Source organism: Mesoplodon mirus, assembly GCF_964341445.2.
Source record: "Mesoplodon mirus genome assembly, chromosome: 5".
Taxonomy (NCBI): domain Eukaryota; kingdom Metazoa; phylum Chordata; class Mammalia; order Artiodactyla; family Ziphiidae; genus Mesoplodon; species Mesoplodon mirus.
Window position 1 is genome coordinate 85,949,161 of NC_138980.1, and position 24,738 is coordinate 85,973,898.

Here is a 24,738-nt window from a genome sequence, read left to right on the forward strand (position 1 = left end):
ATTTTTGGTTTTATTTCTATTGTCTTGGGAGACTGACCTAAGAAAACATTGGAACAATTTATGTCCGAGAATGTTTTGCCCATGATCTCTCCTAGGAGTTTTATGGTGTCACGGCTTATGTTCAAGTCTTTAAGCCATTTTGAGTTTATTCTTAACCTTTTTTTAATGTGGCAACTAGAAAGTTTTTAATTACTTATGTGACTCACATTATATGTCTATTCAACAGTGCTGGTTTAGACAATTCTTTTGTGAAAAGGAACAGAGAAATGATATGGCATGCTGGATGGGGATCTGATATCAACAGAGTGTTTGCTTTAAAATCAAGATATTAGCTTGCCTCTATGCTGTGGGACAATTATGTAGTAGAATGGGAGAGAATGGTGCAGAAAAAAGTGGAAAGGAGAAGAAGCAATGACTTTGAGTAGATAGATACCTGGATGAGAAGTGAAGAAGTCTTTGACAGGAAGAGGGAGACTTCCTTCAATGTAATGTATAGGAAGAAAAGAAGACAGGTGCAGATGCTGACAAAATAGATCTGGTGATGGGAAAGTGAATATTTTCATTTGAAAGTCTTTTTTTTCTCCCAAAGAACATGAGAAAGATCATCAGCTGAAAATGAAAGAGAGGTAGGCATGGGGGAGTTTTGAGAAGACAGGTATGAAATACTCATCTCACACAACAGGAATAGAGGCTTAGTGGAAAATCACAGTAAGATTGCTAGACAGTGTGTAGAGACTATTTGAGACCTGTAATCAAAATTTTAAAGGGAAGCCAATTTGTCTAGTTGTATGGCTTTTCTCCTGGCGTCTTCATCTATTCAGGTACAGATGCAAAGATGGCAGAGAGTAGGGTTAAAATAGAGTGGAGTTTTCCAGGCAAATAAGATGAGAGAGGTACAAGGGAGATGAGGGTATTTTCAAGGGAGATACTCCGATGGACCATGGACTCTAAGCTGAACAAGAAGAGAAGACAGAAGGGAGCTGATGGATAGAAAGTGGTGTTGTCAACAAACCGGAGGTCTCTGTGAAGCTCAACAGCAGTAGCAGGAATAACAAAACAAGTTAATGAAACTGTAGGTGATGGTGTTGGAAAATGGTGATGTTTTGTAACAGATACTAGAAGTTGTACGTATTATGCTCCCAATAAAGACAAAAGCTGATGTAGAATAGAGTAAAAGATAATTAGAAATAATATCAATAAACTAAGAGTCATCTGTTAGAGAAGTCACTTTTACAAATCCTGAAGGAAGCCATCAAGGTTGACAAGAGTTGATGCAGACAGAGAGACAGAGAGACAGAGAGAGACAGAGAGAGACAGAGACTGTACCCTGGGATATAAGGTCTTTGATAACTGAAGAATAGTGATGACAGAAAGCACTGAGGTGAGGCAGAACGTAATTGAGCCAAATGAGTTTAGAAAACCCCTAATATTAAGTTAGAACTTCTCTAAGGACTGTCACTAAGAATAATAAACACCTAGGTTTTCATCAAGTTTTGCTTCTGCTTTAATTTTTTTACATTTAATTCCATCCTGTATGGTACTGATTAAGGTATATGGAATGACATAAAGCACTACCATTTCCTATGCAACTGCCCAGTACCATTCACTGAATAATCCAGTCCCCCCCCAAAGGTCTGATATTCCTAGCAATTATATAAATGTTTCTGTAAATCCTACATTTAATCTTTATGTATAAGCACCTCAAATATATCTCAAAAAAGAACTCTTAATTAGCCACTCAGCAGCCACAATGACCTTTAAAAATCAGATGTCACTCCACAGCTCAATAGCTTCCTATCACACAAGATCTAAACTGTCTTGCCAACATCTACAAGGTCCTGTGTGATCTACGCCATGCCTACCTCTCCCTGTTCGCCTCCTGCCTCTCTCCCCACTGGCCTCCTCACAGTTATAGTATCAAGCTGAGCTACCAGTGCCTCCCACCTTGGTGCTAGTTGTTTCTTTAGCCTTATGGCTCCTTCCCTCACTTTGTTCAGGTCTCTATCAAGCCTTTTTGGACAATCGGTCTCAAATAGTTCTATCCTGTCACACTCTAATCCAGGGGCTGGCAAACTACAGCCTACGGGCCAAAACCAGTCTGCTGCCTGTTTTTGTAAACAAAGTTTTACTGGAACTCGGCCACGTCCATTTGTTTACATAGTATCCATGGCTACTTTAACTCTACAATGGCAGAACTGAGTAGGTGCAACAGAGACCATGTGACCTGCAAAGCTTAGAATATATTTACTAGGGGACCCTGTACAGAAAAAGTTTGCCAACCACTGCTATAACCCATTACTCTTATTTTTCTTCACACCTGAAATTATACTTCTTTTCCATTTCCCTCTAGAATTAAGCTCTACCCAGAAGGGGCACTGTCTTGTTCAGCCACACCTAGCACCTGAATAAAAGGAGGTACTAAATAAATTCCTGGGAAGGAATTAACTGAGGGCTCACTCAGTACCACGCATTAGTCTAAGCTCCTCATGTATATTATTGGATTTAGTTATCATAACAATCCTTTGGGATTATCACAATTCATTTTACAATGAGAAAATTAAGGCTTAGAGAGTAGGTGGCAGAGCTAAGATTCAAACTTAGATTTATCTGATGCCAAAGAACGTATTTTTAACCACTATACTACTTTACAATTCTTTAAAATTAGTCTTTTTATCCAGGAAAATTGAACATTTTCTCCCGTATTCAAATTGCTCCGTTCCTTGTAAAATTGTATAGTTTTCTGCAAGTAAGCCCTGTGCTTTTTCTTGTTAGGGTAGTCGCTGGTATTTTGTAGTTTGGGTAGTGATTACAAACGAATTTTTAAAATTATATCCTCTAGTTGGTTTTGCTGCTATGTGAAAGCTATTTTTAAATAATTATTGTGCATTCAATCACTTGTTTGAACTCTTCTGGTCTAAGAATCAAGCAGTTGATTCTCGTGGGATTTCTAGCTACATAATCATTCAAATTTTCTACTCCATTCTAATTGCTACATCTAATTTTGTGTGTTTGTGGACTAGCCATAGGTTTCAGAACAATATTACCTCATAATGGCCAGCAAAGGCACTCTTGTTTCAATCATGATTTTCCACTGAAATGTCTCTAAATGTTTTACCTTCAGTAAGACACTGGCTATTATGTTCCATCCTTCTATTTCCAGTTTTCAGTGATGATTAAGACAAGTTCTTAATTTTATATATCAGGAAAGAATGTCTAATTTTATGAAATATCATATGGTTTTTCAATTCTGAACTGACAATATATTAAAAGGTCTAGATGTGGGTTTTACATTGTTTATCTGCTAAAGAATTCCACCCAAAAATTTAGTTTTAAAAAGTATCAGTTGAAAAACTCCATTCGAAAAATATATGATCTATCAATTTGAATACTGCTATCAACTCTGTCTTTCCTCAGAGTTGCAAGATATCTGTCTTATAAATCAGAATTTTGGAGTCAGCCAAAAAACTGCAATTGTCAAATAGGAAGCAATAATGACAAATAAATGAACATTTTAAGAACTTTACCTTCTGAGGATCAAGCTTGCCCAAGACTACTTCCATGAAATCTTCATCTGAAAGCGTGATGGTTACATCAGCAGAATCTTTTGCAGGGCCTTGATACACTTTTCCAGAACCATTTTTTAGGTCAATAGCTGGGAAAAATAGGAAGAAACAAATGTCTGTCATTTTTTTCTTCACAATATGAGAATAAAATAAACCAAATAAATGCAGAGATTTTTATAGTTTCCAAGTTACTGTGGTACTTATTCTATTGGGTTGGCCAAAAACTTGTTTGGGTTTTTCTGTAAGATATGGAAGACCCGAACAAACTTCTTGGCCAACCCAATACATTATATATTACCTATCACTTAGAAAAAAATTCTAAACCCTTGATTTTTTGAGATGTCCTCTTTATAAAGAATATGATCTTCAAAATAGTCAAATCCATAATAGTTTTTCTTCATTGAAGAAGTTTACACAACAGAGATATTTGAAATGTGAATCAATGTAGAGTAATATAAGGAAGTTAAGTGGTTGGAAGTTATAGGGTTAAGGCCTTTAGATTCAAATAAAGACTCTGTAGTCAACAAAGGAAGAAAACTGAATTTTAAAACAACTGCATATTGGTTGGTGTGGGGGAAGGGAATGCACACTCTAACTACCTTTCAAAAACCTGAATTCATCAAAGGTTCTGTCATATGAATTAAACGACAGTCAAATTAAATTTTAAAAAGTATTCTAATTAGTTTGCTATAATTTATTTATAAAATGTTTATTGCCCTAATTGTTGTGAAGAAACGTTAAAATTAAAATATTTTCCCTTAAATGTTTTTGACAGAAGGATTAAGTCTCCCAGAAACAGGCTGGGTAACTGGAAAAACTATTAAAAATTTGCCTTCATTGCTCTCTATACAACACTTACAGAGCTTTATGTGAAAGTTACATTTTAGAAAGTTTTAATTGTCTCATATATGACTGAGACCAGTCATCCAGGAAGGTAATTCCCCTCATCCAGCTTCAGCCTCTTGAATGTGCTTTCTCTGCTACTGCGAAGGAGCGATGATTGCATCACTCTCCCTAAGAGTGTCAGGAAACTCCCAATTTAGGATCAAGGAAAAGCTACACACACGTAAGCAAAACCATGCATTCTGCTTAGCCAAGCCCTACTCCAAAGAGAAAACTAAGTCACTCCCACTGTCCACAGAAGAGAATCTTGCCAACTAAACTAAAAAATAATAACATGACTATGACGGTTACCTGGGAAGGAGTAAGAGTGACAAGGAGACCTTTTTGCTTTTTATGCTTCATTCACTCACTTCATTGTTAAGTTTCTTCTGTGGGTGTCAGACAATGTACAAGGTACTAAAAGTAAGGCATGAAGAACAAAGGCTCTGTTCTTATTGGTACACACATATTACAAATGTGTTTTATGTATGATTTGTATAGTTAAAAAGAAAGGTAGAAAAAGAGAGGGACGAAGGCAGGCAGGGAGGGAGCAGGGAGAGAATAAGGGGCGGGGGTCAGAGGGCAGAAAGGAAAGACTAAAGAAAAGCAAACCTCTGGTATTCAACAGACATGATTTTAATTCTTCACAAGTAAGCGTAAGGACCACTGCATGTACTAGTCTTGCTCAGGAATAAAACTGGACTCACGCGTCTTAATACTTCAGTGTGGAATAAGTCTGTTAGCTAATGAAGGCCCTTCTAATGAAGGGCTGTCTACCTGCCCTCTCACTCACTTGGTTTTACATGCTGCTTCACAGCCATGACGTTTATGAAACAATAAAACTTTTTTTTTTTTTTTTTTTTTTTTGCGGTACACGGGCCTCTCACTGTTGTGGCCTCTCCCATTGCGGAGCACAGGCTCCGGACGCGTAGGCTCAGCGGCCACGGCTCACGGGCACAGCCGCTCCGCGGCATGTGGGATCTTCCCGGACCGGGGCACGAACCCGTGTCCCCTGCATCGGCAGGCGGACTCTCAACCACTGCGCCACCAGGGAAGCCCAATAAAACATTTTTTCTGTGGAAAGCTAATAACTAGTGCTGGTAAAAGAAAAGAAGGCTAAAAAGGGGGAAGTTCTTAGCAAGAATACTGAAATTTGGGGTAAAGGAGTGAAACTCCCCATTCCACAGTGGCTCAAGTCATGGTCTACAAATGGCTCCTGCAGGAGGATCGTCATCCACCACCATCACTTTAGGTTTACAGACACCTGTTAGGTCATGGGTAATCTAAATGAAATGAAGAGACAAGCTATATGTATTTTCTTTTTGTGGCAGAATGTATTTTTAAAGCTTTATGAATTATTTTAGCTCAGTATTTATATAATCATTAATGCACTGAAAAAGTCCAAAAAATTTCAGTTATACTTTACAGAATTTAATGGGGGAGGGAAAGGTGTTAGATGAGAACATATATTTGGACTTAAGAGATATTTGAAGGTTTTAGAATATATACCTTACAAATTACAACACTCTTACCAAAGTGGGTATACAAGGAACATACCTCAACTTAATAAAAGCTATTTATGACAAACCCACAGCCAACATAATATTCAATGGTGAAAAGCTGAAAGCCTTCCTGCTAAAATCTGGAACAAGACAAGGATGACCACTCCTATTCAACATAGTACTGGAAGTCTATTCGGCATTCAGACAAGAAAAAGAAATAAAAGGTATCCACCTTAGAAGGAAAGAGGTAAAATTGTCATTATATGCAGATGACATGATACTAAATACAGAAAACCCTAAAAATTCCACACAAAGACTACTAGAACTGATAAATTCAGCAAGGTAGCAGAATACAAGATTAACATACAGTTGCATTTCTTTACACTAACAATGAAATATCAGAAAGGCAAAGTAAAAAAAAAAAATCCTTTTTAAAATCATATCAAAAAAATAAAAAACTTAGGAATAAACCTGACCAAGGAGGTGAAAGGTTCATATGCTGAGAACTGTAAAACACTGATAAAGGGGCTTCCCTGGTGGCGCAGTGGTTGAGAGTCCGCCTGCCAATGCAGGGGACGCGGGTTCGTGCCCTGGTTCGGGAAGGTCCCACATGCCGCGGAGCGGCTGGGCCCGTGAGCTATGGCCGCTGGACCTGCGCGTCTGGAGCCTGTGCGCCGCAACAGGAGAGGCCACAACAGTGAGAGGCCCTCATACCGCAAAAAAAAAAAAAAAAAGCAAAAAAAAAAAAAAAAAAAAAAACACTGATAAAGGAAATGGAAGATGATTTAAAGAAATGGAAAGATATCCCATGCTCTTGGATTGGAAGAATTAATATTGTTAAAATGGCCATACTACCCAAAGCAATTTACAGATTTAATACAATCCCTATCAAATTACCCATGACATTTTTCACAGAACTAGAACAAATAATTCTAAAATTATATGGAACCATAAAAGACCGAGAATTGCCAAAGCAATCCTGAGGAAAAAGAACAAAGCAGGAGGCATAACCCTCCCAGACTTCAGACAATACTATAAAGCTACAGTAATCAAAATGGCATGGTACTGGTACAAAAACAGATATATGGATCAGTGGAACAGAAGAGAGCCCAGAAATAAACCCACACATCTACGGTCAATTAATCTTTGACAAAGGAGGCAAAAATATACAATGGAGAAAAGACAGTCTCTTCAGCAAGTGGTGCTGGGAAAGCTGGACAGCTGCATGTAAATTAATGAAGTTAGAACACACCCTCACACCGTACACAAAAATCAACTCAAAATAGTTTAAAGACTTAAGTATAAGACATGACACCAGAAAACTCTTAGAAGAGAGCATAGGCAAAACATTCTCTAACATAAATTGTACCAATGTTTTCTTAGGTCAGTTTCCCAAGGCAAAGGAAATAAAAGGAAAAATAAATAAATGGAACCTAATCAAACTTACAAGCTTTTGCACAGCAAAGAAAACCATAAACAAAATGAAAAGATAACCTCCACACTGGGAGAAAATATTTGCAAACAATGCGACAGACAGGGCTTAATTTCCAAAATATACAAACAGCTCATATAATTCAATATCAAAAAAAAAATTTTTTTAAATGGGCATAAGACCTAAATAGACATTTCTCCAAAGAAGACATACAGATGGCCAATAAGCACATGAAAAGTTGCTCAACACTGCTAATTATTAGAGAAATGCAAATTAAAACTACAGTGAGGTATCACCTCACACCAGTCAGAATGGCAATCATCAAAAAGTCTACAAATAGGGCTTCCCTGGTGGCGCAGTGGTTGAGAATCTGCCTGCCAATGCAGGGGACACGGGTTCGAGCCCTGGTCTGGGAAGATCCCACATGCCGCGGAGCAACTAGGCCCGTGAGCCACAATTACTGAGCCTGCGCGTCTGGAGCCTGTGCTCTGCAACAAGAGAGGCCGTGATAGTGAGAGGCCCCGCGCACTGCAATGAAGAGTGGCCCCCACTTGCCACAACTAGAGAAAGCCCTCGCACAGACACGAAGACCCAACACAGCCATAACTAACTAACTAAATAAATAAATAAATAAATAAATAAAATTAAAAAAAAAAAAAAGTCTACAAATAATAAATGCTGGAAAGGGTGTGGAGGAAAAGGAACCCTTCTATATTGTTGGTGGGAATGTAAAATGGTGCAGCCACTATGGAGCACAGTATGGAGGCTCCTTAAAAAACCAAAAATAGGGCTTCCCTGGTGGCGCAGTGGTTGAGAGTCCACCTGCTGATGCAGGGGACATGGGTTCGTGCCCCGGTCCGGGAAGATCCCACATGCTGCAGAGCAGCTAGGCCTGTGAGCCGTGGCCGCTGAGCCTGCACGTCCAGAGCCTGTGCTCCACAACGGGAGAGGCCACAACAGTGAGAGGCCCGCTTACCGCAAAAAAACAAAAACAAAAACAAAAAAAACCAAAAATAGAGTTACCATATGATCCAGCAATCCCACTCCTGGGCATAATTCTGAAGAAAATTCTAACTGGAAAAGATACATGCACCCCAATATTCATAGCAGCACTATTTACAATAGCCAAGACATGGAAGCAATCTGAATGTCCATCAACAGATGAATGGATAAAGAAGATGTGGTGTGTGTATATACACACATACACACACACACACACACAACAGACTACTACTCAGCCATAAGAATGAAATAATGGGGACTTCCCTGGTGGTCCAGTGGTTAAGACTCTGTGCTCCCAATGCATGGGGGCCGGGTTCGATCCCTGGTCAGGGAGCTAGATCCCGCGTGCCGCAACTAAAGATCCCTCATACTGCAGCTAAGACCCTGTGCAGCCAAAATAAATAAATAAATATTAAAAAAAAAAAAGAATGAAATAATGACATTTGCAGCAACATAGATGGACCTAGAGAATGTCATACTAATTGAATTAAGTCAAACAGAGAAAGACAAATATTATATGATATCATTTATATGTGGAAACCAAAATATGAACTTATTTACAAAACAGAAACAGACTCACAGACAGAAAACAAACTTATAGTTACCAAAGGGGGAAGAGGAGAGGGGATAAATTAGGAGCTTGGGATTACCAGATACAAACTAATATATATAAAATAGGTAAACAACAAGTCCTACTCTTTTGCACAGGGAACTGTATTATGTATCTTGTAATAAGCTATAATGAAAAAGAATATGAAAAGAATATATATATGTGTATATACATATGTATATGTGTAAATATATATATATATAACTGAATCACTTTGCTGTACACCAGAAATTAACACAACTGTATGTCAATTAAAAAAAAAAGTATAGATCCAGTAAACAAACTAACCTAGGGATGTCATGTATTAAATAAATAAGTAGATAAACAGATAAGCTATATATCTATTGTATACATTGTACAACACAGGAAATATATTTTATAATAACTATAAATGAAATATAACCTTTAAAAATTGTGAATCACTATGTGGTACACCTGAAATTTATACAATATTGTACATCAACTATACCTCAATAAAAAATTTTTATTTTATAATAAATAATAGATAGTGTTACAGATTTTACTCAACAGGATGACCTTGCTACAATGTTCTGATTTCAGCTCCCAAAACAGCTGAAGAAGTCTACAATGTTTCTCTTTCTGATTCTTTTTTATTTCATTAATATTTTGCACATCAGTATGGATAAGAAGGTGCAAGTGAGCATTCCAAGATCTGGGCTTCCTTCCCAAAAGCACCTCACTGAGGCCCACCCTCTGGTTTCTTATGCATGTCAAGGGGCTACATCTCTCCATTACACACTCTTGTTCCCCAGAGAAGAGGAAGGGTCCTCACCCAGGCAGCCCTCCTGCTCCTAGATGATCAAGCTCGACAGGCTTCACAGAGGCCTAACCTCGAAAGACACAGCTAAGACTCCTCCTCCTCCACAGCCAAAACCAACACTGACACCAGAACTCTCCCCATTCTCTCTAGACTCACACTAATTTGGTTTTTAAAAATCCCGACATAGACACACATTCTGCCCAGAGATTCACTGTTGGTGTTGTTTGGATGGCAAGATAGGGGAAGGAGCAGGGAAGATGGGCACAGTCCAGGATCTTTGGGTTTGACATGCATCTTCCAGGCCACTGAGCCCAAACCCCTTGGTTCCTAGACTTGCTCAAGGCCTGTCACTTGTGTAACTCCAGTTCCATAGGTGAACTAGGGAGCTAAGCCTGTTCTCTGTAAACAGGTTTGGATCTGCCATAATGCAAACATGACTGGGACAACTAACAGCAATTTAAAATACCAAGAATTTGGTGATTAACTGTTTAGCAAAACATTTTTAAAACTGCTTGTAAAAAAAAAAAATTAGGTATTCCCTAAGTCAGAGCATTCAATCATCTATTTTATGTCATTAAGCACCAAGATGCAAAAGAGAGATACCAACATGGAATCATCTTCTAAAATATCATAAGCCAAAACAAATAGATACTTTCTACTGCTGCCAGCTACTATGACTTAGCTCAGTGACGCAAAGATGGTGAGAAAACAACCAGAATTGAAAAAAGTTACACAGCTGAGAATCAGATCAAATAAAAGACAGGCAGATAACCAAAGATAATGATGAACACTTTCAGAAAAGCTTCAAGACCCAATTTGATTGTTAGCTTTGATAAATTTGGACCTGAAGAAGAGATGATAAAACAAACAAAAGCCACAAGCATCAATTACAAGTAGTTATTAACAGGTTTCTAATATTCCCATTTTTCTGGTGAAAATACAAGAAAAAACCTTTTGCCTAGGTTAATTAAAGTTAATTATTAAATGTAAGCACATTTTCTAATACTTTCTACAAGGAAAGTGATACTAAGGAGAAAATCTTAGTTGGTTATTGACAGTATATTGAAGGAAATTACACTATTTGCCAGAGTGAATCACTTGTATACTTTACAAATCTCTACAGAGTTCTTTTCTGCCAACTGTGAGACACATAATTCCAGCACGTTTTCTCTTACAGCTCGCATTCCTTTCCTTCACCAGTATGTTCAAAAATCCTGTGTTTTATATTTATAACTCAACTTCTAATATAGTTTCATCTACAGGGGAAAAGGTTGAATTCCATCATGAATAGATAAAAACAAGGAAGGACAGAAAATAGAAAGAAAGTGATGATACCTACACATCACTGTTAATCTATGAAGTTATTTAGAAAAAAAAATAGACACTTTGAACTTTGGGTAACTAAATACATATTACATGTTTTGGCTTCCTTTACCCCCTTCTGAATTAACCTCCTATAAGCACAAATGTCCTCCAGAAGGACAAACATCAAAATGTTAACTGTAGGTAGTGGGATTATACATCATTATTTTCTGCTCTATACTTTTATATACCAAATTTTATATAATGAAAATATACTCCCTAAAAGGAATAGCAATTGTTATGTTAAAAAGAAACTTACATTAAACCAAAATCAATTGAACAAAACTTCAAAATGTTTCCTAGGAATATGTAATAGAAGATGGTCTCAAGAAGTTTTAGTTGATTTAGAGATACATTTTAATTTTTTTGGTCTCAGTGAGCATTTACAGTGATCTTTAATTGTAATGAGAAATAAAACAGTCTGATTTACAAGGTATTTAGGCACTCTAAAATAGTAATCTCAGAATAAAAATAATGAAAATCTACAAAACAGTAGTTTCTACTGTGCAAGTAAAATCCCAAACCTAAAGGTTTTTTCCTTTAAAAAAAAGTCTGTATAGACAGATTATCTGCATGATATGTGGTATACAAATAATGAGTGAAGATGGTTCATACCATCAGTTGTGGGACTTGCAGAAGCACAGCCTACAATCCTTGCTTTCAGGTACCACCATAGTATACTACATCTCATACACTAGCCTACAGTCCCCGGAGAAGGATTACAACCAGGTTTGAGATGGGCCTGAAAGTTAACATGGTCCTGGAGTGTAAGCCAATCACAGGTCACTTCCAGGAGTCCCTCAGCATTCCAAGGGCTCTTGGCCAACCTTAACTACACAGGATCCCATTGTACTTCACAGTTATGAAGGATGGGGAAAATCCTTGAGCTAAAACTATTCTGGATGCTCCCTGTACCACATTAGTAGACAGATTCAAGGGACCACAGCTGCTTGACTACAAATGAAAGGGTCCTGCCCCTTGGGACCTCAAGACAAAAAACATGAGAAATCAAGAAGTTTCAGTAAACATTCACTGATACACCATTTTTCTCCAACAACTCTAGAGATCAGAATACTCTATAACATAAACCATAACATAAAGGTTAGAATATTCTATAAAGAAAGAATATTCTACCAATCAAAGTAAAGCTAGAACACTTTATAATATAAAGGTAAAGAAATGATGGTCAGAGTTCATTAATAGCATGCGTCATGATTCAAAATATGAATAGCAGTCAGCTATGGAATAAATGTTTGTGTTCCTCCAAAATCCATACGTTGAAGCCCTAATCTCCAAATCATGATGGTATTTGGAAATGGGGCCTTTGGGAGGTAATTAGGTTTAGGTGAGATCATGAGAGTAGAGACTCCATAATGGGGTTAGTGTCCTTAGAAGAAGAGACATAAGAGAGATGATCTTTCTCTCTGCCTTGTGGGTAAACAGTAAGGAGGCGGCCATCCACAAACCAGAAAGAGGGTTCTCACTAGAGCCCAAACATGCTGACACCCTCACACTGGACCTTCCAGCCTCCACACTACGAGAAAATAAATTTCTGTTGTTGAACCTACCCAGTCTATAGTATATTTGTTATAGCAAACTGAACTAAGACACTCTCATTGTTAGAAGCAGTGGCCTCTCAATCTATAATTGACTGATGCTGAAAAAAGAGAATGGATATATACTCACTCCCCTTAACCTATATAAAAACAGAACAGTGAAATCTGATAAAGCCACATATTTTTGTGTCATGACATATAGACACTGGATACTTAAAAACTTGCTAACAGATCTGGCTGATTAGCAAAGTGAGCCCACAAAAGTGCTAGTGCTTTTATTATGCAGATAGAAAAAGAAGAAAATTCTCTGATCTAGAAAATTTTTTTTACTCATCTTTAGTAATTTCATCTTACCTTCCCCAATTTCACTTTAAGAATTAAATTAAAATTGGACACTGCAGTCTTTTAAGAGACCACAGCACAGAAAAATTTGTGCCATGATTAAGAATGTAGTTACACAACAGATACAAAAGACATGGTAGAATTTTTTTTACCCCTTTCCCTTTTTATTTTCTCTTTCTTCTTAAAATGGTACCAGAGTCCTTTTGGAGCTCCACAGAAGTGAATGGAAATGTAACTGCTTTCTCTCTGCAGCAACTTGGCTTATACTGGATGCCTTGCCAGGTTGCTAACATGGCACTCTAGTAGATAACTTCCCTAGATTAGATAAAATTAGTACCTTTGATTGCCATCTGTAGAGATGAAGAAAATAATTATGATTATATACTGATAGTTAAGGTGATAATCCAAATGTTAATTTGGGGGGAATGAAGAAAATATTTTTAAAACTGTTAAAATATAATGAGAATTACTCAAAACTTTAAAATATTTCATTTAACCTGATGTACTTTCTTCACATTTAAGAGGAATTTGAAGATTAGTTAAAGAAGCATATGGCTAAGGTGACTGTTTAAAGTACTAATTTCAGGTGTTACAATGAAATCTTTACAACAGATATTTTCATTTTAATTGAATCCCTTCATCTCTAAAAAACATGCATGCCTTTGGGTGCCATGAAACCCGTTATTTCCCATAAAAAAACAACTTACTGAAGAAGGTTAAGATTTACCTACCTTCAAAGAGACAGGCTTTAGTTATAACAAGGATACTTTATCTCTATTGACTAAGAGTTATCTTAGAATATTATAGAGCCAGGGACATGACTTACTCCACTTAGCTGCAGTATTTTCACCTTTAGTGATATGCCACTCAAACACAGCATTTACTTTCTTCACCACCTCTCCCCCCATATGCTGAAGGCGGCGACCTATTTCCTCAAACACAAGGGTACTCTGAAGTTCCCTACCCTAGCAAAAAGAGAAAAGTTAATTTAATTTTAGAAGTTCTGTAAAAATGACTCAAAGGGATAAAACTATTACAAAATAAAAGTGCAACAATGTGATTTTTTTTAAAAAACCTGCACATAAATAAGGGAAACTAGTTTTTTCTCACTAGGTTTCTTTCACACCTTTCCTTATATTAATTTATGTCATCCAGAACCTCACTCCTCTTAATAAAAGAATTTTACTTTTATCAAAATTCAGAAATAATATTTTACAAGTAGACTAGGAACTAACTGGATAACTTATATCCTAACTAACTTCAGCAGGAAGATACTGGGCAAATCAGTCAACTACTGTGGTTTCATTTCTCTGTTTGTAAAATAGGATTAAATTACATGAAGCCTGAATTTCTGTCTAGCTCTAAAATTTCTTAAGATTTTGATCTTACATTCTCTTTAAAGAGATTTTAATTTTCATTCAGTTTTATGATAATATGGTGAATGAAAGACAAAGATCATGGGTTTGAAAACCTCTACATTACAAAATTAATATTTTGGAGACAGAAAATATAAATATTTTTATTAAAAGTCTCAGCATGTTAATACAGAAGAACACAAATGTTTTAATAAATAATACATGCTACTGTTTTTATATCTGCATTCAAAGCATTATACAAATCTTTAAATCAAGAAAAAGGTACAGGATATTTAAATTTTTAATATATTTTTCTCCCAAATACTGTTTAAGATTTCTCATTAAACAACTGATTTAGTTACTCTAAAACTAGAAAATTACTTATATTCTCTTGAAAGCTACCCTAGTATCCCCACAAAAAAAGTTTTTAAAAAAATTCATAAGTTGTCAAAATATTCCTTTTTCTCCAAGCAGTTTTAAATTACTGTTCTCCACTTCCACAATTAAGAATCTTTCATAGCTCTTAATTTTCTAAAGTAGACTGAATATTCTTAAAGTGATCTCAATTGAAATTCATAGGTCAGGGTATGACTTGGAGGTCAGTGGTTATAACCCACCTCAGACGGTGTCTTAGCTAAAACATCAGCTGTTGACACAAGATCCACATATGCATTTGAAATGACGATGTCTCCAGTTCCTTGGATCTTATAAAGGTACAAGAGAAAAAAAAAAACAACCAGTTCACTCCGATGATTCCAATGAAAATACAATTTCATTCTGAAACAGTATAAAGTCTTTTAAAAGAAATTTACATTTTTCTTCATATGAAAAAGAAAATAATCCAAATTAAATAAACAGTTCATAAATTAAATATCAAGAGAAATAAACATGAAGGCTTACTGATTTAATACAAGTGTTAATTAATCCTAACTGTAGAATCAACTGGAGCCCTTTTAAAAAATATTTATGACCAGGTCCCATCTCCAAATATTCCAATTTAAATGGTTTGGGGTGGACCCTGAGCATTGGTATTTGGGGGATTTTTTTTTCCAATATAAGTATGTCTAATGGGGAACCAGGGTGAGAATTGCTTAATTCTTATAAATAGTAAAAGGCATGGCACAAAATCCACATGAGGTAGGGGTACATAAAGTGTATTTGTTCGGTTAACATAGAATAAAATTGGGTAGGAACAGACCACAGTCTTTTTAAAGAAATAATTCTAGCTCTTATTTCAAAAAGGAAGTGTAAACAGTATAAAGTAATACTTAAATAGCCTTTTTATAAAATATTAAAGGAACTCTAATACTAATTCCTAATACATCAGCTAAGATTATTCCAGGGGTATTCTTTCATAAAAGTATGGTATTGCTACAAATGTATAGGACAATGTCTAAAACTTAAGGCAGCATTTATTAAAACTGACTTTTAACAATCAGGAAGATCATTCTCCCTTGACTACTCCCCATTATACTTCAGAAAAAAAGATCTTTCAAACAATCCTACCTCAAGAAACAAGAAAAATCTCAAATAAACAGTCTAACATTACACCTAAAGCACTTAGAAAAAGAAGAACAAAAAAGCCCCAAAGTTAGCAGAAGGAAAGACATCATAAAGATCAGATCATAAATAAATGAAAAAGAAACGAAGGAAACAATAGCAAAGATCAATAAAACTAAAAGCCAGTTCTTTGAGAAGAGAAACAAAGTTGATGAACCACTAGCCAGACTAATCAAAAAAAAAAAAAAGGGAAGACTCAAATCAATAGAATTAGAAGTGAAAAAGGAGAGGTAACAACTGACACTGCAGAAATACAAAGGATCATGAGAGATTACCACAAGCAACTATATGCCAATAAAATGGACAGCATGGAAGAAATGGACAAATTCTTAGAAAAGCACAACCTCCTGAGACTGAACAGGAAGGAATAGAAAATATAAACAGACCATTCACAAGCACTGAAATTGAAACTGTAACTAAAACTCTTCCAACAAACAAAAGTCCAGGACCAGAGGGATTCACAGGCCAATTCTATCAAACATTTAGAGAAGAGCTAACACTTATCCTTCTCAAACTCTTCCAAAATATAGCAGAGGTAGGAACACTCCCAAACTCATCCTACAAGGCCACCATCACCCTGATACCAAAACCAGACAAAGATGTCACAAAGAAAGAAAACTACAGGCCAATATCACTGAAGAACACAGATGCAAAAATCCTCAACAAAATACTAGCAAACAGAACCCAACAGCACATTAAAAGGATCATACACCATGATCAAGTGGGGTTTATCCCAGTAATGCAAGGATTCTTCAATATACACAAATCAATCAATGTGATAAACCATATTAAAAAATTGAAGGAGAAAAACCATATGATCATCTAAATAGATGCAGAAAAAGCTTTTGACAAAATTCAACACCCATTTATGAAAAAAACTCTCCAGAAACTAGGCATAGAGGGAACTTACCTCAACAGAATAAAGGCCATATATGACAAACCCACAGCCAACAACATTCTCAATGGTGAAAAACTGAAACCATTTCCACTAAGATCAGGAACAAGACAAGGCTGCCCACTCTCACCACTATTACTCAACATAGTTTTGGAAGTTTTAGCCACAGCAATCAGAGAAGAAAAAGAAATAAAAAGAATCCAAATCAGACAAGAAGAAGTAAAACTGTCACTGTTTGCAGATGACATGATACTATACACAGAGAATCCCAAAGATGTTACCAGAAAACTACTAGAGCTAATCAATGGATTTCATAAAGTAGTAGTATATAAAATTAATGCACAGAAATCTCTTGCATTCCTATACACTAATAATGAAAAATCTGAAAGAGAAATTAAGGAAACCCTCCCATCTACCATTGCAACAAAAAGAATAAAATACCTAAGAATAAACCTACCTAAGGAGACACAAGACATGTATGCAGAAAACTATAGGACACTGATGAAAGAAATTAAAGATAATACAAACAGATGGAGAGATATAACATGTTCTTGGATTGGAAGAATCAATATTGTGAAAATGACTATACTACCCAAAGCAATCTACAGATTCAATGCAATCCCTATCAAAGTGCCAATGGCATTTTTCACATAACTAGAACAAAAAATTTCACAATTTATATGGAAACACAAAAGATCCTGAATAGCCAAAGCAATCTTGAGAAAGAAAAATGGAGCTGGAGGAATAAGGCTCCCTGACTTCAGACCATACTACAAAGCTACAGTAATCAAGACAGTATGGTACTGGCACAAAAACAGAAATATAGATCAATGGAACAGGATAGAAAGCCCAGAGACAAGCCCACACACATATGGTCACCTTATCTTTGATAAAGGAGGCAAGAATATACAATGGAGAAAAGACAGCCTCTTCAGTAAGTGGTGCTGGGAAAACTGGACAGCTACATGTAAAAGAATGAAATTAGAACACTCCCTAACACCATACACAAAAATAAACTCAAAATGGATTAAAGACCTAAAGGTAAGGCCAGACACTATAAAACTCTTAGAGGAAAACATAGGCAGAACACTCTATGACATAAATCACAGCAAGATTCTTTTTGACCCACCTCCTAGAGTAATGGAAATAAAAACAAAAATAAACAAATGGGACCTAATGAAACTTAAAAGCTTTTGCACAGCAAAGGAGACCATAAACAAGATGAAAAGACAACCCTCAGAATGGGAGAAGATATTTGCAAATGAAGCAACTGACAAAGGATTAATCTCCAAAATAAACAGGCAGCTCATGCAGCTCAATACCAAAAAAACAAACAACCCAATCCAAAAATGGCAGAAGACCTAAATAGACATTTCTCCAAAGAAGATATACAGATTTCCAACAAACACATGAAAGGATGCTCAACATCACTAATTATTAGAGAAATGCAAATCAAAACTACAATGAGGTATCCCCTCACACTGGTCAGAATGGGTATCATCAAAAAATCTAAAAACAATAAATGCTGGAGAGGGTGTGGAGAAAAGGGAACCCTCTTGCACTGTTGGTGGGAATGTAAATTGATACAGCCACTATGGAGAACAGTATGGAGGTTCCTTAACAAACTAAAAATAGAACTACCATACGACCCAGCGATCCCAGTACTGGGCATATACCCTGAGAAAACCATAATTCGAAAAGAGTCATGTACTACAATGTTCACTGCAGCTCTATTTACAATAGCCAGGACATGGAAGCAACCTAAGTGTCCAATGACAGTTGAATGGATAAAGAAGATGTGCCACATGTATACAATGGAATATTACTCAGCCATAAAAAGAAATGAAATTGAGTTACTTGTAGTGAGGTGGATGGCCCTAGAGACTACCATACAGAGTGAAGTATGTCAGAGAAAAACAAATACCGTATGCTGACACATATATATGGAATATTAAAAAAAAAAGGTTCTGAAAAACCTAGGGGCAGGATACGGATAAAGATGCAGATGTAGAGAATGGACTTGAGGACACGGGGATGGGGACGGGTAAGCTGGGACAAAGTGAGACAGTGGCATGGACATATATACACTACCAAACGTAAAATAGATAGCTAGTGGGAAGCAGCCGCATAGCACAGGGAGATCAGCTCGGTGCTTTGTGACCATCTAGAGGGGTGGAATAGGGAGGGTGGGAGGAAGAAGCAAGAGGGCGGGGATATGGGGATACATGTATATGTATAGCTGATTCACTTTGTTATACAGCAGAAACTAACACACTATTGTAAAGCAATTATACTCCAATAAAGATGTTAAAAATAAATAAATGAATAAACGTAGATGAAATAATTAGAAAATAAGAGGATTCCAGAATATGTGGCACCATTAATTGTAGGATTTCAGAGAAAGCCAGTATGTGTTTTTATATGGATGAGAGAAAGGGGAGTAGTAAGGGGCTACCTCTAAGGACAAGGTAGAGCTTCCACTGAAGCCAAAAAGACAAAAGAAATGTGAAAAGTGAAATAAACAGTGTGCATCCATGAGGCAGGAAAATGATACTGCAAGCATCAGGAAGTAATAAGCAGAAGGCAGCCATACAAAGAAGAGTTCTGCAAAGTATTTATATTTATGAAAGAGATCATGATACAGTAAAAAAAAAATAATAAGTTAGGTCCTAGGAACTAAGCCTTGAGCCAGGCAGACCTGGGTGTCTATCCCAGCTCCACCACTTTCTATGTGACCATGAGCAACTTATTTAAGAGACCTGAACCTAGATTTGCCTAAGTTACATGTAGAGTTGTTATGCATAGTAGAAATAATGGGATAGCCTGTTTATAGGTACTCGACAACTTTACGCTGTTATTATTGTTGGTGGTGGTATTTAAACTGCTCGACACAAACCATCAATGTAGTACAAATGATCAGGCCAAAAAGTATCACCCTGGTCAACTGCATTAACAAAAATAATCTGTAAAAAACTTATAAAAGGCTGATTGCATGTCCTTTTAGTATTTTACCAGAGCACTGATAACAGCCTCACCCCAAAATTACTCAACTCTATAGGGAGACATACTCTGTCTTGTTACTTACTATTAATTAAGCCCAGACTCTGTGACATAAGATGTTAATTTGTGGGTTTTTGTGTGATCAAGATGCACACGATTTCTGTCCAGTAGGAAATATAACCATAACAGATATGGTTTTACTGTTTTATAGGACAATTAACTAGTTTTGTCTCTAACTCAGCAAAATTATTTTAGAATGCTTTCCCTGTTGGACCACATAAACCCTGTTGTTCTAGTTCTCCTTTGAACCAGTTTTATCATCTTGCTAGCTCCCTCATTAAGGAATTAAATAAATTTTCATCACATTTTCATTTTATATCTGTCTGAGAGTCATGCCTTTAATTTTCTGAAGATTATATTCTGACAACAACTTGAATGATGGGTTGAGCCAAAGATATGGTTGGTTGGGTTCTCAGAAATGCTATGTAATAGGCACCAATTTTGCTGAGAATAAAAAACAGAAAATAGCTTCTTTTCGGCCAGAACCGCCATCTTCCAGTAATTCGCCAAAATGACCAACACAAAGGGAAAGAGGAGGGGCACCCGCTACATGTTCTCTAGGCCTTTTAGAAAACACGGAGCTGCTCCTTTGGCCACATACATGCGAATCTACAAGAAAGGTGATATTGTAGATATCAAGGGAACGGGCACTGTTCAAAAAGGAATGCCCCACAAATGTTACCATGGCAAAACTGGGGGAGTCTACAATGTTACTCAGCATGCTGTTGGCATCATTGTAAACAAACAAGTTAAGGGCAAGATTCTTGCCAAGAGAATTAATGTGCGTATCAAGCATGTTAAGCACTCTAAGAGCCAAGATAGCTTCCTGAAACGAGTGAAGGAAAATGATCAGAAAAAGAAGGAAGCCAAAGAGAAAGGTACTTGGGTTCAGCTGAAGAGCCAGCTTGCTCCACCCAGGGAAGCACACCTCGTGAGAACCAATGGAAAAGAGCCTGAACTGCTGGAGCCCATTCCCTATGAATTCATGGCATGATGGGGGTAAAGAAAATAAAAGACCTGGACTGTAAAAAAAAAAAAAAAAAAAAAAAAAAAAAAAACAGAAAACAAAAAACAAGGTACAGAGGCATCTTATTTTCAATTAAAAGTTACCACTGATTTTTTTTAAAAACTTTCTAAGTTTTATATCATATCCATAGTAATAACCAAAAGAATGCTAGGATGGAACATAATTATAGGATACAGTGAAGAGGGTAACAAAACAATGTACCTCTAACTACATTATTCATACCTTGGTTTGGAAATGGATTCTATTTCCTTCCTTCCACATCTCAGTTTGTAGAGTTTGTCCTGGATATACTGGTTTTGCAAAACGAACCTTTAAAAAAATGTGTTTTAGGGTTAAAAATGTTTTAATATGAAACTTTTCCACTTTGCAGGGGGGGTGGAATTTGGGGGAGAGGTTGGAGAGCATAAAAGGAAGAAACAGAGATTGGACTATATTTAAATTCATAAAAATAGTAATACCATACAATTAGTAGAGAAAGGATATAGTTAGTAAAAGTTAATTCTTTGTCTTTCAAAGTATAGAATCAACAAATAGTTTAATCTTGACAAATCAAAACACAGAAGAATAATCATATTAAGTAGAGTTATATAGGTAACCACCAGAACAACTTAACAGAAGCAGTTAAAAGTGGTACTAATTAAGTCTGAGGAATAAGACCTGGGGTTGTTGTATAGGACAGAATAATTACACTTTTTATTTCCTAATTCTCTATACTATTTTATTTGCTCTGTGTACATATTACTGATTTTTAAAATAATTATAATAATAACTATAAAATAGTTATAATAATGAGAATAATCAGTGTTATCAAAGGCAAGACATAAGAAAATAAATTTCCACTGCTGCATGGATCACAAACTGATAAAAGCTTTTAGAGCTATTTGACACTGCCTTAAAGTTTTGTTTCATTTTTTTTTTTAAGTATATGTCTTTCGATTTATGCAAAACTGTGCAGAGTCAGTTTTCTTTGTAATTTATAATGGATGAAAACTTGAAGCCAACTTAAAAGTGCAAAACTAGGGCTTCCCTGGTGGTGCAGTGGTTAAGAATCCACCTGCCAATGCAGGGGACACGGGTTCGAGCCTTGGTCCAGGAAGATCCCACACGCCACGGAGCAACTAAGCCCGTGTGCCACAACTACTGAGCCTGTGCTCTAGAGCCTGCGAGCCACAACTACTGAGCCCGCGTGCTATAACTACTGAAGCCCGCACACCTAGAGCCTGTGCTCCGCAGCAAGAGAAGCCACCACAATGAGAAGCCCACACTGCAATGAAGAGTAGCCCACGCACTGCAACGAAGAGTAGCCCCCGCTCACCGCAACTAGAGAAAGCCCGCACACAGCAAGGAAGACCCAATGCAGCCAAAAATAAATAAATTTAAAGTGACCACAAAAAAAAAGTGCAAAACTAAAATCAATATGCAGCCAACATACTGATATAGGTGCATGTTTATTAGAGTTCAAATGCAGCCACTTAACATTTTCAATTAAATTAAGGCAAATTATAAAACAGTAAAAAATGAATAAATAAATTTTTAAAGGTAAATCTCGAGTTTTTGTTAAGGCATATATGCTGCTATATGTATGTTCCTAACTATTTATAAAACAATCAAATTAATCTGTTAAAAGTATAACTGTATATAATATCCTTCATGATGCATGTGTAATAGAGGCATTTATAGCTACAAAAAGAAAACTTGCTGATTGCCAAGTCAATGAAATAATACAAATAATAACTTCAGTACAGTACCTATTTTTAAGTGAAGTCACTGAGACTCCTCTAAAACTAAAAAGGAACAAGTAGTTAAATTATTAATAATTTACACACACCTTAATTGCTTTGAATCTTGACACGTCATTATCTGCAAACTGCTGTAAAACATGCCTGGCAGAAAATCCAAATGTACATAATCCATGTAATATGGGCTTGTCAAAACCTAAAAATGAGAGAGAGAATTTAGTTAGATAAAGGTACATTTCATGTTTAAAAACCAAGAACAGTTCATTCAGGACTTGAAAAATACATTTTTAAACTGCATTAGCCTGAATCATACCATCTATTTTAACACATTATTGACTGGGGGGATTTCTGCAGAAATTAACGCCTATGGTGTTAATACGTCTCCGGTCAATAATGTGTTAAGAAATATGGAAAATATTTTATAAATAATACTTCCTGGGAAAAAAATTATGAAATAAACAAAAAAAGAAAAAACAAAAGAGAAAGGAATATCAGAGATCTGGGGACACAAATAATTATTTTGTTTAGCTTTGGTTGTAACCATGAAATCATCCACAGTGATTTCAATATCCATGTATGTAGATGATCCTTCTTCAACCTTTCAGTTCTTTCCTCTCCTCTCCAACGGCCTTGACCTTCATGATAACTCAGATACCCATCCCCATGGTCCTATCCTAGACCTTGCACTAGCAGGAGCTACCTTCCACCATAATCTGAATTTCACGTACACCATTTTCTGAACACTACTTCCCACCTTTCCATGTCCTTTGCATAAACATATTAGGAGAGGGCTATTTTTTAAATGTTACTCAAAATTCCAGTCATAAGTAGCGACATCTTTAAGTATTATTTAGATAACTGAGCTAACATTTTCATTGGCTCACATTATTAGCAACTCACCTGCTAAGTTAGCAAAGTCAGGATCAATGTGTAAGGGATTCCAGTCTCCACTGAGGCGGTACAAAGCAGCCTGTGGAGAAAGAATTATAAAAGAAACTAGCACCCAGTGCCTTCTTAGAATACATTAAACTAAAAACGGAAATATGGCTGGTTATTGCATAAGAAATGCATTATAATGTACCTAATGGTAGCTCTGATTAAAAAATAACTATTTCTAACAAAAAAAGATTAAGTGTAAATCAAATGCTTTTTGTAACACCTGACACTGAAATCAGAAGGGGTGACGACTGTCAAATAATAGGAAGGGGAACCAAGAACTACATCTGGGAACAACACTGGTTACCACTGCCTAAGGAGAATTTCACAAAAAGGAATCCATCAATCTACTCTCATTAAAACACAATGAAGGGCTTCCCTAGTGGCGCACTGGTTAAGAATCCACCTGCCAATGCAGGGGATATGGGTTTGATTCCTGGTCTGGGAAGATCCCACATGCCACAGAGCAACTAAGCCCGTGCACCACAACTACTGAGCCTGCACTCCAGAGCCTGCGAGCCACAACTGCTGAAGCCCAAGCACCCCAACTACTGAAATCTGCATGCCCTAGAGCCCACGCTCTGCAACAAAGGGAAGCCACCACAATGAGAAGCCTGTGCACCACAATGAAGAGTAGCCCCCACTTGCCGCAACTAGAGAAAGCCCACGCACAGCAACAAAGACCCAATGCAGCCAAAAATTAATTAATTAATTGATTATTTAAAAAAGAAAAGAAAAGAAATAAACATTAAAAAAAGAACACAATGAAGATAAGGTGTAAATGTTTATAGCCTCTTCTAACCAAGCAAAATTTATGCCAACTTTCTTAATGGGGTGTTTTAAATTGAAGGCTGTAACCCAATACTAGACATAAAAACATCACACACTCCTCACAAACTTTCATTCTACTGGGTACACTAAATCCTGAGATCAGCTCATCCTGCAAAAAAATAGACTAATAACTTGCAACTAAGATTATATTCCTGCTTACTCCAGATCCTCACATCACTTCTGTACTTAGACAAGGCAGAATTAGCATAAAGATATAGATAACAATAGGAAAAAAGTCACCATACTTCCCAGCATTTAAATTGTGCATTGGTCAAATGAGAGAGCAGTTTTCAGTACTGAAGG

At 36.5% G+C, this 24,738-nt stretch overlaps 2 protein-coding genes across 6 annotated transcripts in view; one reads left to right on the forward strand and one right to left on the reverse strand.

Annotated features, from left to right (window-relative positions):
* HSD17B4 (hydroxysteroid 17-beta dehydrogenase 4) overlaps positions 1–24,738 on the reverse strand; it is a 111,019-nt gene that overhangs the window by 25,536 nt on the left and 60,745 nt on the right. For 4 of the 5 annotated variants that reach the window (XM_082621190.1, XM_082621191.1, XM_082621193.1 and 1 more), the window contains exons 18-23: positions 23,569–23,638; positions 22,758–22,864; positions 21,152–21,238; positions 15,005–15,091; positions 13,859–13,997; positions 3,525–3,652 (exon numbers count right to left, since the gene is read on the reverse strand). In XM_082621190.1, coding sequence (XP_082477316.1) covers positions 3,525–3,652; positions 13,859–13,997; positions 15,005–15,091; positions 21,152–21,238; positions 22,758–22,864; positions 23,569–23,638 — 618 coding nt within the window. The remainder of the gene's footprint in view (positions 1–3,524; positions 3,653–13,858; positions 13,998–15,004; positions 15,092–21,151; positions 21,239–22,757; positions 22,865–23,568; positions 23,639–24,738) is intronic. The other variant, XR_014294057.1, reaches the window with a different exon arrangement.
* On the forward strand, positions 20,377–20,896 carry LOC309804154 (large ribosomal subunit protein eL21-like; the record flags this gene model as incomplete). The annotated part of the gene is made up of 1 exon (XM_082621284.1): positions 20,377–20,896. Exon 1 carries the CDS (start codon positions 20,414–20,416, stop codon positions 20,894–20,896), a length of 483 nt encoding a protein of 160 aa, XP_082477410.1. The 5' UTR covers positions 20,377–20,413.